This window comes from Lepidothrix coronata, unplaced genomic scaffold (genome assembly GCF_001604755.1).
Source record: "Lepidothrix coronata isolate B3197 unplaced genomic scaffold, Lepidothrix_coronata-1.0 Scaffold207, whole genome shotgun sequence".
Taxonomy (NCBI): Eukaryota; Metazoa; Chordata; class Aves; order Passeriformes; family Pipridae; genus Lepidothrix; species Lepidothrix coronata.
Genome location: NW_016690387.1, coordinates 1171438 through 1185800, shown reverse-complemented (window position 1 = coordinate 1185800; position 14363 = coordinate 1171438). Strand labels below are relative to the sequence as shown.

The 14363-nt window shown below is 36.1% G+C and overlaps 1 protein-coding gene across 5 annotated transcripts in view; it reads right to left on the bottom strand.

Annotated features, from left to right (window-relative positions):
- Positions 1 to 11353, bottom strand: part of CD36 (CD36 molecule) — a 31161-nt gene extending 19808 nt beyond the window's left edge. Inside the window, exons 1-3 of one of the 5 annotated variants that reach the window (XM_017832831.1) lie at positions 6778 to 6912; positions 5887 to 5999; positions 2583 to 2819 (exon numbers count right to left, since the gene is read on the bottom strand). In XM_017832831.1, coding sequence (XP_017688320.1) covers positions 2583 to 2702 — 120 coding nt within the window. In that variant the 5' untranslated portion in view covers positions 2703 to 2819; positions 5887 to 5999; positions 6778 to 6912. Of the gene's footprint in view, positions 1 to 2582; positions 2820 to 5886; positions 6000 to 6777; positions 6913 to 11331 lie in introns of those variants that run through there. The other 4 variants (XM_017832832.1, XM_017832834.1, XM_017832830.1 and 1 more) reach the window with 4 other exon arrangements.
- Positions 11354 to 14363: the final 3010 nt, after the last annotated feature.

Genomic DNA, 14363 nt, shown 5'->3' with positions numbered 1-14363 from the left:
GTGCTAGCAGAAAAGAACAGAACTATTGATTGCATTGATTTTTGAAATTAAAGTTCTTCCTGTTTATTGGGAGATGCTAAGAGGTTTAGCTGGACTTGCTTGAGAATAAACTGGTGGTCATGTTATTTGACCAAATCTTGATAACAAGCTAATTTATGACAATTTGACTTGTTTTAGTATGAAGTGTCCTAAAACTGTTCAACATTTGTTTTTCTATTCCAGCAATAACATTTGATAGCAACATTTCTCCTAGAAATACAGATTTGGTCTTAACTACATTGCTGTCAACTTGTGTAAGGAACTGGGATGTACACTGAGATAGGATAGGCAGAGATAAAACTAGGGGTCTTTTTTCAAGCTTTGACTGTGCAGAATTTAAAACAAGATTTTGAATTTAATGGTTGTATCTGAAACAGTTTTTCCCTTTCATTAAAAATATGACATTTTGAGTTTTTATTTCATCCAGCAAGTGAGTACATAAGTTTAAATTTTGCCTCATATGAGTCCAAATGGAAATATAGAATTATAGAATCAATAAGGTTGGAAAAGACCTCCAAGATCATCAAGTCCAACCTTTGACCAAATATCACCATGCCCACTAAACCATATCTTGAAGTGTGACATCTGCTAATTTTTTTAGCACTTCCAGGGCTGGTGATGACACCACTTCCCTAGGCAGTCTTTTCCATATAAATGCTTACAGGCCATATCTGAGAGAATAACTCACTCCTTGGGTTTTTCTTGTCCTAGAGCCACTATTCTTCAAAAATTCAAAAAAAATTTGTCTTTGACACTGAGCTGTTTCTACCAAAGATTTTCTGTAAAAATTACATTTCCAAAAGTGAAATATTCCAGAAAAAAAATGTATTTTCAGTACACCGTCATCAGCAAACTTGTTTGATTTGCAGTCAGCTCTATATTTATCCTAAATATAACTGCAGTGAATGACAAATTTGCTTTTATTAATAAACCTTTCATCAACATAATTAAATCATAATTAGTTATATTCAACTCCCTTTTGAGCATCAGCTGAAATGATCACATATGTCAGCTGTTGTACGCTGGCACACCTTGTCTGAAAAGGAGTTGTCTTAAGAGTCTTTTGGTCTCACTGAACAGTCAGCACATTTAGTAGAAAGACAATAGTCTAGCATGACTTGTGCTTAGAAAAAAAGTAGTCATTTACATAAATAAATAAAGCCTCTACAAATTTACTCTTTTATGTTTTGTATGATTACAGGTACAAATTTTCTTTTTTATACACATCAAACAAGCTGCCTTGAAATAGGTACGAGCATCTAAAACATGATCACAATGCAGAAAATTATGAAGAGGTGGAGGGAAAAATTACTCCCTCTAATGATTTACCACTAAGCACTCATGCAGGTATAATTAAATATGTAGACATTTGCAAACCATGCTGTATAACTGGTTCATTATTGTAAGTAAACAGATGAACACATAATACTCCTAATATTTGTAATTTGCTTTCAAAATACTTGATGGCATGAGACAACACTGGATTAACTCAAAGTAAATATTTAATGTAAGGAGATACACATTTTCAAAATGATGTGTTTTCTAGAAAACATCTCACTTCCTCAATACAGCAATCAAAATTATTTGCAAATATAGAGTATGTTTTTTTGTAAAGTGTTGCAAGGTGGTTGAGACATTCTCTAGTGATATTTTTTTTTATTCTTTATACACTTGAAAAATTCTTGAAAAATACAACAGTTGGAAAATTCCTCTAGAGTTTGGCTTTCACTGAGTTGGCTGACGAAATAAAGATGTTATATAGAAGCATCTATTTTTCATTTTTTTAAAAAGTGATTCTATAATCCAGGCAGGGACTCAACAGATAGTTCCACATTTCCTGATAGTTCATATATCTACCTCCTCAATTGACTCAACAGCTGTTGAGCTGAGTCTTCCAGAAAAGCCTTTGAATAAGTGTCTCCAAGATGTCCACAGTCTTCAGCACCACAGCAGACCACTGGTAGGACTAGGCAATAGCCACAGACCTTAAGATTTCTAGCTATTTAACTGTTGGAGAACCCACCTTTGCTGCAGTGACCCCAAGGTGAATTTTTGTCTCCATAATGGACATGCCAGGGCTTCCATGGTCTTTTGCTCCAGATTACTTCAAGATTTAGACCCTCGGTTATATACCCTTTTCACCAAAGGTCTAACAAATTAATTTTTCATTTTCCTTTAAAGATAAAACTAGATTTGAGATATAAAATTATCTAAAAAGCAGAAAAAAAAATTGTGTCTGCCTGGTCTACAATGTTCTACTTTAATTGTTCTCCACAATTAAGCCAGGGAGAGGTATTTGATCAGATCCTACAATCTTGTGGAGCACATTGACTTGGATCATATAATCACAGAATGCTGTTGAATACATGAAGTGTAGGATTGGATTCTGTAGCAGAATACTGTTCAGATTATTTGCAGTACATAAACAAAAAACTAGGTTTAATAAAGAAAAAGAAAAGGAAACAAAGCAAAAACAGAATACAAGATTTAAAAATAATGACTATTCAATAATGGACCCAAACCAACAAAATCAAAAAACGTACCTTTTCTATTGCTTTGCCTATGAGGTTATCTCCAACTGGTATTAGGACTCCCCCAAAGATAGCCAGCACAGCACCGACAATGGCCCCAGTGAGGAGCCCACAGTTTCTGTTACAGCCCATTCTTCTCCTTTGTCAGAGTGCAGGTAGACAATGTACAAGTATCCTTGCTGTAAGGCTTGATGCTTTTTCCTCACTTCTTGGTCCCAACAGACTCACTGATCTTCAGCAGAGAAGCTGCTAATGTAAGCAAAAAGTGAACCAAAATCAAATTCCAAAGCTCAAAGTACAAAGTACATGACATGAAGAAGATAGGAAGATAACAAGTATACAACAGCCAGCCAGTGGCCAGCCACTGGTAAAAAAAACCCAAAACAACAAGTTGCAGGTAGTTTTGGAAAGCTGATCGCTTATTATGTATGATTATCTTTCTTCATTCCAGTTCTCTAAACAGATTAATAAGTTCTTTCATTAGCCCTTTTGTTTTTGTTTGTTTTCATCTCTGTTGCATTAGGGCAATCTGATATAGTTATTATTCAGCTGACACCCTTCCTGATGTAGACATCTCTGAAATCTCTCTCTGCCAAACAAGGAGGCCATGGATAGTTCTCTGATCTCAGCCTGCCGTGCCCATGGCTCCCACTTCAGGCAAAACCAGGAGTTACACTACTCACTGGTGTGAGCTACTCAGGCTGTTTCTGCGTTATGCCAGTAAGATAGTCCCCAAGGTCCATCAGCACCTCGGTGGGAATGGCAGTCCCTAGAGAGAGACAACTGTGAGAAGCCTCTTTCCAGATCTCCATCAGTCCACAGTCCTTTACTGAAGGGATAAAACTTTGTTTCAGCAACTTCATGACAAAGGCACAACTGGATTTTTTTCTTGAGCTGCATTCCCACCACCAAATTTCATCAATCCCAACTGCCTTACAGAGCAGCAGAGATTTTAAAGCAAGTTTAGAGCTTGATCTTTGAAAGATGTAATACCTTAAATTTCAAGATTATTCAGTCTCAAAAGAAAAACACCTGCAATTACTTGGAAAACAAGAGTCGTTGGTAACATGTGTTAACATACCTTAAGACCTAGCCCCTAGTGAAAGGAGCTGTAAAGAAAATCAGAATGGCACCAGTGTTGAAAGATACGGTAAAACATAAGCTCATAGTGATATTTTTTCTGACTTGTTATAGTTTCTGAATAATTTAGACAAAGAGGTGCCTAATTTAAAATTTATTCTTGGTCAGGAATTAATCACATTCAGAGAATTTGCAAGTTTGTTATTTGCTTTAGACCATCAGCTAACAGAAAATCTGCTCTTTTCTATTTTAGATGCCACTATGTCCTTTTTATTCTTATCAATTTCTGTTTGTTAATATGTTGTTATTTCTAAATAAATTTCAATGGAGGTATTAGTTGCAGATTTAATTATGCATTCAAGAGAAAACTCAGAGAGAAAACAGAAAGATGAAGTGGAAGAATAATGAAAGAACCGGTTTGCTCATGATACCTAAAGGACTAAAAGGATTTAATGAATTTCTAAACAGTAAAGCAGCTATAGGAATAGTGTGTTTTGCATTTTCATAATCAGTTATGAGGTCCTTTTATTAGAAAAAAGGACATACAGCATGCCCTAACAGATAAGTTAGCATGGTCATCAGGCCAGTGATCCCTTGTCATCCCAAACTGGATATATCACATCTGTACCTGAGACCAGTCAGCTCCTTTTAGCTGCGTTGGAAACCCACCTTTTGCGGGCTCTTGCACCATCAGCAGTTTATGGCTCCCTCGCCTTTAACAATGTCTATTTCTGTACATTTGAGCTCATTTGGTAAGTTAATAACTTCTCCTTGGATACTTGCAAGCAGAATGACCAAAAGACTGCTTGCAACCTCAGAAAAATGTCCTTACTATAAAAGTCATCCGGTCTGTCCACCTGCCACCAGGTCATTCCACGTGGTTCCCACTTCAAAGCTTAAACCTTTGATTGTTTGGCCTGCACATACAAGGGAGCTAAAAGAAGCTACATTTGTCTCAAGTTTTTGACACTCGCTAGGGACTGAGAAGAGTCACTTTACATCTGTAAAACTGGCTTTTCTACTGGAGGTGGTACACCTTATTCGAACTGCTGGTTTACTGAGTTGCTTTCCTCTCTACCAGCTCTGTTACTCTGTGCTTGTTTAGCAATAGAAACTCATCACAGGGATAACATTAAAAAAAAAAATAATCAGTTTTCTCAGACTTTACATGCATTTTGTTGCACTTTTCACAAAGATAACTGAAAATTGACTTAACTGAATAATAAAACTGTCAAGTCATTAAAGACTGATATAATGGATGGATGCATAATGTATTTAACGGCAAATTTTGAAGGAAACTTCAGCTAGAAATTCATTAGACCTGAAGAACTTATGAGTGAAAGTCACTAGGACCAAATCTCATATCTTTGTAGCTAGGTTCAGATCAGGATTTTTAGTTTGGCAAAGTCAGGACTGTGATATGGTTGTGCAACTCATTAGATAATTGGTGTGGGGATTTGAAAACCTGACTGTGGTTACACATTGTAGCAAATCTAAGGAAAAGCAAAAAATTCTCAATTGAATCACATTCTGAAAAGTACATATTTCCAGTTGATTTTTCGTGTAATACTATCTATTCAGCAGATCTTTTTTAAAGTGTGGAAATACATATTTTAAAATTTAAAATGGAAATTAGCTTTTTCGTAAGTGTTTAAAGAGGTCTTTTAGATATCATCAGGCTTTTTTTCTTAACTTCCAGAAGCTTTTCAAATTCAACAGAAATACACTTTCCACCAAGAAACATTTTCATCTAAGTTTCTGCAAGCTTTTCTAATGTTTTTATTTTGTTTTAGGCAGACTAGGCATCCCTCATGAGCACTAGCAATAAACAGCTAGCAAGCAACTGACTGCTAACAACTTATGTCTATTCCAAGTTCTGCAAATTGTAAAATATTCACCCTTCTCCCACCAAACACAGTGTAATAGCAGTCTAGACATCCCAATTTATGCAATTCAAATTATCCATTACACAACTGCAGTGAAGAGCACTCACACCATAACACTCAATTGCACATAGAAGTCAACAGACTATTCTCATCTATCAGAATTGAATGCAAAATATAAAGATTAAGGTAGAAATTTCCCATGAGAATGCACTTTCTGGGGATTCATATTCAAGTGACTATTATGTACCCTAAGCAGAATAGAAAATACCAAAACAAAATTAGATATGGTCTATGAGACTATAGTATCATTTAAACTTAGATTTGACTACAGGATTAATAAGAATATTTACCCCATTCTAGAGTGCTGGATATGTACTTTTCAGTATTGTTTCAAACATCCTTCACAAAATATTGACAATGAAAATGGTCCATTCAAATCTCTGAAAAGACAATTTATAAGCAACTGTATAGTAGGAAAGATGCAAAATGTTATTAAATTCTTTTTTCTCTACTTAACTTAGACTGCTGTACATTTCAGTTTAAAACAAGTCCTTATAAAACCCAAATAATTTCATCTATATTTTCTTAATTATTTCTCCAACTCTAACAGTAATTTTTAAACGTTGTTTGACACGACATTACTTCAATTCTGAAACAGAATCATCTTTATTGCTCCAAATGAGAGCAATTATGTGGTGAAAAAGCAGTGAAAATTAAAATGTGTTTTGAAAATTCCTATTAAGAGTTGCAACACAATATCATACTCTAATTCCATTTTCTTCAAGGTCAGACTGAGGACTTAATAATCCTGAAATTATTAAGAGATGCATCTGCAGAAAAGAGAGTATTTCTGCTATTTTTAAATATTTGATGTACTTTGAAATTATAGTTCCAAGCTTTTTAATTGCAATAGAAAATGCTAGAAATCTCACTTTAAAAATCTGCATTTCTTATAAATTCACACGACTTCAGAACAGTATTTTGAAGAACATTAAATATTAAAAGATAGAATGCAATTGGGAAAGCCAGCAATACTGAACATAACATACCATTGTTATCATAATAACAAAGCATTTTACTAATATATGTACAATTTCACTCTTGCTTGCAAACAGCCTTGCAAAATCTTTTTTTTTTTTTGGCATTACAAATAAACATTTTCAAGAGCTTTCCACCAGCTGACCTGTGAAGTATTTCTGAGGAAAACCTTCTGATTTTAAATGTTGTATCATATGACTCACCTTGAATAAGGGCAACTGATTTTTCAGCTGAACAAACGAGTACTTAACACATGACTTGCATCAAGTTACCAGCAGACAGGCAGCTAAATCTCCCCACCAAGCACATAGGCTCTGAACTCCAAGGGAGTGTTTATATATTCCAAGAGACGTCAGTTCCCTCTTTATCTTTTTGCCAGAAGAAAAAGTTAAGTTGTACTCGTGCTGGGGGAGGGGGTTATTTTTACAGTCTGACTAAAAGCCACTACCTACATCGCGTGGTAATATACTTAGCAACTGCAGTCTTTATCAAAGTTTGATCCAAGTGAGTCAAAGGTCAAGGAGACAAAAGGGTAACTTACTTATTTGGTTCCTAGTCACTTCTTTAATATACATTTGCTTTAAAACTGCTCACATTAGCAGGTTATGACCAACCAGTTCCTGATAGATTCTTTAAGATACAGAATATTTTCAAATATTCTTTTCTATCTAGCATGGTCTGCTATATAAGTATAAATAAAGCCTTACTACTGCAGTCATTCCCTGTTAAAATACAGACTAAATATCTTTTCAGTTTAATCATCATGATAGTATATTTGAAAGTAATAAGAAGCAAGAAATGTTAGAATATTTTTCAGAGGATTTTTTTTTCAGATACTGGATTACAACATTTCCTTGCAAAGTGCTAAGGCCCTTCCTCTTTTACTGCAAGTTCCAACTCATCATATTCTGTGATATTCTGCAATATTCTGTGATAACATCGTGCCAGAAACTTCTTTTTCTGAGCATATCTAAAAATTATTTATTTTTACACTGCTATCTCTGTCAACCAACATGTCGCTCCATCATAGTGTCTACTAATAATGAAGTTTGCCAAGCTTTTGCACAAATATTTTCTAAATATGTCCTCATCTCAGGTGAATTAAATGAATGCATTGTTTTAAAAGATTCTTCTGGCAGCAGCAAGAGGAAGTGATCTTTACTTGGCCTGATTATAAGAGAGAAAATATTCCTAAAAATAGATTATTAGGTCCAGACTTTTCAGGGTACAGCACTGAATAGTTTGTGATTCCCATGTTTAGTATTTGCTGTTTTGACTGACTGTTTGCTGTTTTGTTTTTTCACATTGCCCTATTAGGAAGTTAAGCTTCTGTGGAAGAATCTGCTGTTTTCTAATCTACTTCTGCTAAGTAAATCTAAAGTGGATGAAGATTAATGAATTCGAGGTTTTATCTCCTAGTAGTGAAGGCAAGACTGAAAGTGAGCCTGGCCTTTTGAAGGAAACCTATTAGAGGGGAGTCTGTGTACAAGGCTGGCTGCCAGGGAACTTTAGTGACCCTGGCTAACTCCAGTTTCACATCCTTGAAAAGTGCAGTACATTTGTTTTCCTCTATTTTGTAACTAAAGAGTGGAATTTAAGCGCTGAAAGAAGCAGCCCTCCACACTATGCGTCCCAGGCAGTACTTTTATCAATATTGTCATTAATTGTTTCTGTTGGACATCTCTTCATGTGATGCTCCCTTGAGGATACTCTTGTTTGAGATCCCTCAGATTTCCTCCCAGGCTGAACTGCCTCTTCCACTGCTGCCCATGAAGGTGGTCCCTGCCATGCTCATTTTCTGCAGTGTCTGGGAGTCACTGTGCACCATTCATGATGAAAATATCTACTGTTGTTTTTTGTTGGAATCCTAAAGGCACTAATGCTGATGTAATGAAGTTCAGTTTTCAACGTACACATGCTGAGTTGTATTACCTAATTTTGTGACTTACAATAACCTATTATCATCCCATATAAGCGAAATCTCCCCTAGCAGCAGTGCTCGCCCAGGAAATGAGGACTACTTGGTTCAACTGCAGAAACCAGCTATAAGGACTGGAAACTCAGAGAGAAGCTGTGAACTTCTGGATGTCAGTCATTTCTGTTTCTTAAAAACAAACCAAAACAAACCATAAGTGCTTAATGGTCCTGTGTTCTTTGGCTTCACATCAGAGTTCAGAGGTTATAGAGGAGAAAGTAGAGACACACAACAACAGAGCAAAGACACAAAAAACAAACAATTATGTACTTCATCTGAGACCCCAGTGGTGCAATGACAGAGAAGCTGCCCCACCAGGAAAAACTGTCAAGAAGGAGAAATAGGGCAAATGACACTCACATACTTGATGAAGACACAGAAAACTGCAAGAAGCATAAAAAGAGAAATGCAGTTGCTAACTCCAAATGAAGTCCCCCTACATTTCCTGGAGTAAACATGCTGCTGACAAGAAAATGCTGAAGAGGTGTTATTTATGCCTTTAATAGGTATCTCATAGCTGGGTCTTTTGGAAAGCACTTTATTTGGGATTCTTTCCTATATGCCCTGAGGTTCTTAAACAGTCTGTGTTTCCCTTTTCCTTTTTTTTTTTTTTTATCCATTCCATCGGGGTATGACATACCTTTACAGTACATATAGTTTGAATTTTTAGGAGATTTACATAAACATTCCCACATCCCTGTGGGAGTTCTTTGATATACAGTACAGCACAGAATTTTATATTCCTGTGATTCCATTGTCATGACACAGAGTTTTTCTTCAGCTGCCTATCATGAAACTTATAAAAGCCAATCTTAACATTAATTCCTTTTCAGATGTGGAAATATTACCATATGTTAGACGAGGTTAGGAAGGAAACTAGAAGGCTCTGGGAGACTCCTGTCTGTGCTTTTGCACCCTATCAACTTTTTAAGGGCATTAACTGTTAAAAAACCCCAACAAAATCCACTTTCTAGTTCTTAGGCAAAGTGCCAAGCCAAAGATGAGGTTAATATTCCCAGCATTCAAAACATGATTTTCTAGGAACTTTTGGGTACTCTCCCTATTTTGAAATAAAGGTGTGAGGAATTATGTTTCTGCCCTTTCTATGGTAAGTAAAAGCACAAATTTATTGTTTATCCAGGTTATTTTATAAGCATCATCTTATGTGGCTTCTACACTCTCTACTGAAAATCCTGTTGCTACCATTTAGTGGCCCTCTGGCTTCTTCATGGGAAGTGGAGAAGTCCCACAGGAAGTGTTGTACCTTGCTCAGTAGCGAGACTTAAATTATTCAAAAAACCCACAAAACCCAACCCAAACCAAAAACAATCAAACAAAAAAAACCAAAAACAATCAAACAAAAAAACCTCCTGTTGCTCCTGTCCCCAGATAAGCTCTCATGTTCACCCATGTGCACTTAGTTCTACTGAGGAGGAGAATAATCAAGATGAACAGTCTAGGGAAGAAAATGTGCAATATGCCACCAGCTGCATAAGACTTGATCCTCTGTGTGTATTGGAGATACTAGGAGGTGTTGTTTTATAGGGAGTGAATTTTGTATCCATGAAAGTTAATTTGATTTCCTAAGGAAATTAAAACCTTCATCTCATAATACATGAGAAGCAGCACCTGAGCTATCCATCCAAACCACATGTGAATTCACTTCTTTTGAACAAGAACCTCCCCTAGAGTGAACATGGGCTATCTTCAGGTATTACCCATAAGGAACATGAATATATAACACACAAATTATAAAATAATGATACAGAACTAATATTTTTTCCTGAATTTTGTGTTTACTCTTTTTGTCTCATAGTGACTGCTACTTTCTACCACTTCATTTTCCAAAAGGCACAGGATAGAACAGAGTTCTGTAGGTCAAGAATAGTCACCTCACATAAAAAGGAAAGAAGTAAAAAGATATTTCAGTTGTTTCAGTTTTGCTTTTAATATCTTATCTCTAAGGACCTAAAATAAAAGAAAGGCATAGTTTCATATTAATAATTCTTTTTTTTGTGTAAAGTTAATTGCAAATATTTGTTGCAAATAAACTTATCCAGCTAAAAGCAGACAGCTGGCCTTAAGAGCTCAGAGGAATTAGTTAGGAATTAGGAATTCCTCTCAATGGAGAGGAACGAACACAACTCATCCCATGTGATTTAAATGCTTACCTTAGGCAAGAATATATGGAATCGTAGAATCATTAAGGTTGTAAAAGACCTCCAAGATCATCAAGTCCAACCTTTGACTAAGTACCACTATGCCCACTAAACCATATCACAAAGTGCCATATCTAGCCAGTTTTTAAACACTTCCAGGGTGTGCATAGCCTTTAGAGGTACAGATGTCTCTCCTTTAACTGCAGAGAATCTAAACAACTGACTTAAATTAGACCTCTAATGATTAGAAGGTCAACGTTAGAACAATTCCACTCAAACTCTCCAAACAGGTCTTTCAGTTCCACTCCACATCAGTGCATCATGCTGACAGTAGTACCAGGGCAGCCATACAAGGTTCTGTTAAATGCATACATCCTGTGAAGCAAGAAGAAAATGCAAGAAGAAAACTTCAAAATATTAAGCACCTGACATTAATGGAAAGTTTGGCCAAAGATTGCAGACATGGTGTAGCACTTCTTTTCTGAGCTCACATCACAGACTTTTACTGTAGGTGTGTTGGCCTTCAAGGCTTGCCAATGCATGCCCTGAAGCATATTCCAACCACTCATATCAAACAGTTGTCAATTCCCTGAAAAAAGATGCTCCCAAGCATGCATTAATACCTGATTTCTCCTCACAAGACCTTGGAAGACTCATTCCAAACTGGTGTGTAGCTCCATCATTACCCACTAAAGACTCCCAGCTGTAGCTTTCCCAGCTCTGTGAAGAGTTAGGACCTAAGGTGCTGTCCCTTGTGATTCTCAGTGTGTCCTGACGATATGGAAAACATCCTAAAATACCAACAGCTCAAGCCAACTTGGCAGCAGTACAGTGGAAACAGTGTGATATATTTGGCTCCTGTCACTGATGAGTTCCTCTGTCAAACTGTAACTAGGTTCTTTAAGGGGAAAATGGGTGATTGAAGACCAAGCAGTTGCTTCACTTTTTCTTCCCTGGAAATATTAATTCTCAGCTCTTCTTCACTGATTGTGGATTCATGTGAGAGTCACTCAGGGCGTAGATAGGGAGGAACTTAGTACAAAAGAATTGAATACAGAAACTGTGATATAATAATATACGCTTCTTGTGAGTCTGAAACAGGAAGGAGATATAAAAATCTGTTATTTAAATGGCTGGATCAGTCTATTAATGCTAGAGACCTTTCTCACTGCAACCTAAGTGTTGCCCCAAAAATCAGGATTCATGACCCAATGTCCAGTAAGCCAATCACGCACAGAGGTATTTTTTTATTCAATATTTTTATAAATTTGGGTGCTAGGTGGTAAGGACACAAAGCTAGCACACCAAGCAGAAAAGACAAGCACTCTTTATATGCTGTTAATTTTGATATATTCTGCTTATCTAATATATTCATTATTTACTACTTGACTATTTCTGGGTTTTGCTGATCTGGCTTCTGGTCATCAGTGTTTGATATTCTATTATTGTTGAGCTGGGTTTGTTACTTTCTTCTTATCTTGGGTGTTCTGCTTTACCCTTTGGTTTCTTCTTATCTTGAATGACCTGCAGTAGCACAGTCTTCCCAAAATTTTTTACCACACTGAGTCTATGACATTTGAAGCAGGTCAGGCCCTAAACTTTAATAAGGCAACTCTACTGACAAAAAATTTGCCTTACACTTCACAAGGAGGGTACAGAAAGGAAATTCCAATGGTAGGAGAGAAAAATTTTAAAGCAGGCATCTTCTGAAAGTCAAGAGAAATTTAATAAATCTTGTCCCTACTTGGATATATTCCACTTCTTGCAAAACTCTTCTCCTTGGATCAGAAGTCACAGAATAATGGAGTAATTCTAAAATCTGTCACCAGTGCAATACCTAGTTGAGAAATAGTCACCAAATGAATCATCTCAGACAATGTCAGTGGCTTTGATGAATGACTGGGTAGTCCTTATGTTAGTTTTTGCCTACCAACTACACTACAATTTTGTCTCTGTAATAATTAAGAACAATAAACGTACAAGGGATTTTTCCAGTCGTGAAGACCTAAGTTTAAGGTCAAATTCTCTATGACTTCTCAAGTGTTGAAGACTCGTGAAATAACTGAAATCCTTTTCTTTCAGTTCAAATGTTCCAGACCTGGAGAAATGTCCTTGTTCTGAACAATGTGCAGAAGATCTTCCCTGGGACCTGGTTCAGCCTCAAATACCAAAGCCAAAACATGAGCCTACTGCTAGGAAAAGCCCTGCTCCTTATCAGGTCAGCACAAGAAGAAACCTTTACTGAAGCCATCCCATGTCCTGGGGCAGCTGCCCAGCCCCACTTTGAGAATCAGAATTGGTGGCTGGGATAGTTCCACAGGATCCAGGCCTCTGCCATCCAGATGTGTGTTTTCTACCAATAGAAAGTGAGACATAGCAAATCCTCTTGAGAATTAATACAGGCCCAAGCCCTTCCTGAGTAAGTTTTCTCTCTCCGGAGGAAATCTCAGAGACTATGGCAGTGGCAGCATGAAGCTGATGGAAACACTCTCAGACAAGCAGATTTTTTTTCTCCAGTTTGCAGCAGAGGTGCAGACTGGGATAGTCTTGCCTGGCACTCTGGGTGAGGGAGAAACATTTGGGTACTTTAAAGAACATGTGCTCTGACTGCCATAGAGTTTCTCACCTTTTATAGCCTTTCTCTAAGGAGCTTGTTAGTTAGATTTTATTTAAACTACTTGATTATATGGAAAATTAATTATATAAATTTTCTTATATCAAAGGATATTTATATCAAAGAATCTTCTTTATTCTAAGAGCTAATGTGATGCTCTTTTGTGTGTGATAAAAAAATGAATTTTTCCTTTCTACATATTTTTCTTGAGAAGATATTTAACTACCACAATGAAAGAATGTAGCTGACACAGAGACAAAAAAAACCAAACCCTAAACTGAAAAATAAAATCACCCTTGCCCCAAGAGATATCTTGGCAGAAGCTGAAGTTGTAAAGAGATTATAAAAAATTGTGTATTATCACTGTGTATTAAGAAACATTAACAGCTATGAAGAACAGAGCAGTAGAAAAGTACTAGCAGTGATTTCTGTGCACTAGCAATGAATGCAAGAAGGAACTAATAAATATACTGAACTTCTGAGATCATGTAATTTTCTGATGCTAAGACATGACATTATTCTGTCAGATGAAAACATGATACAAAAATATGCATATAACTATCAGTTACAAAAAAAGAAAAAAATAGTAGTTCCAAAATACAGTAATTTAATCCAAACCTCTTACATTTCTGACCATTTTCCTGGTTGTGCCAATTATATAAAAGCTTCTGAAACCTCACTTGAGGGAAAAAAAAAATCCCCAAACTAAACTACAGACTACACATTTATTATGAATAGGATATTTTTGCCAGCTTAAAAATAAAAACAAAACACTGAGTAAATATCAGTTATTGTATCAGTTGTTGAGAGAATCAGATCACTAAAATAGTAAATGACTATGCTGTATTTACTGAGTTGATCTCAGGATTCTCATATAAAAATAAATTTCTGTTACATCAGCATAATTACTGCACACAAATTATAATTTTAAATCAACACAGAAATGCAGATATATTCCTTTTACCCTAATGAATAATTACATAATTCCCGTAATTAATAATTACTACAGTATTTACAGATGTTATTTTATAACACAGTTAT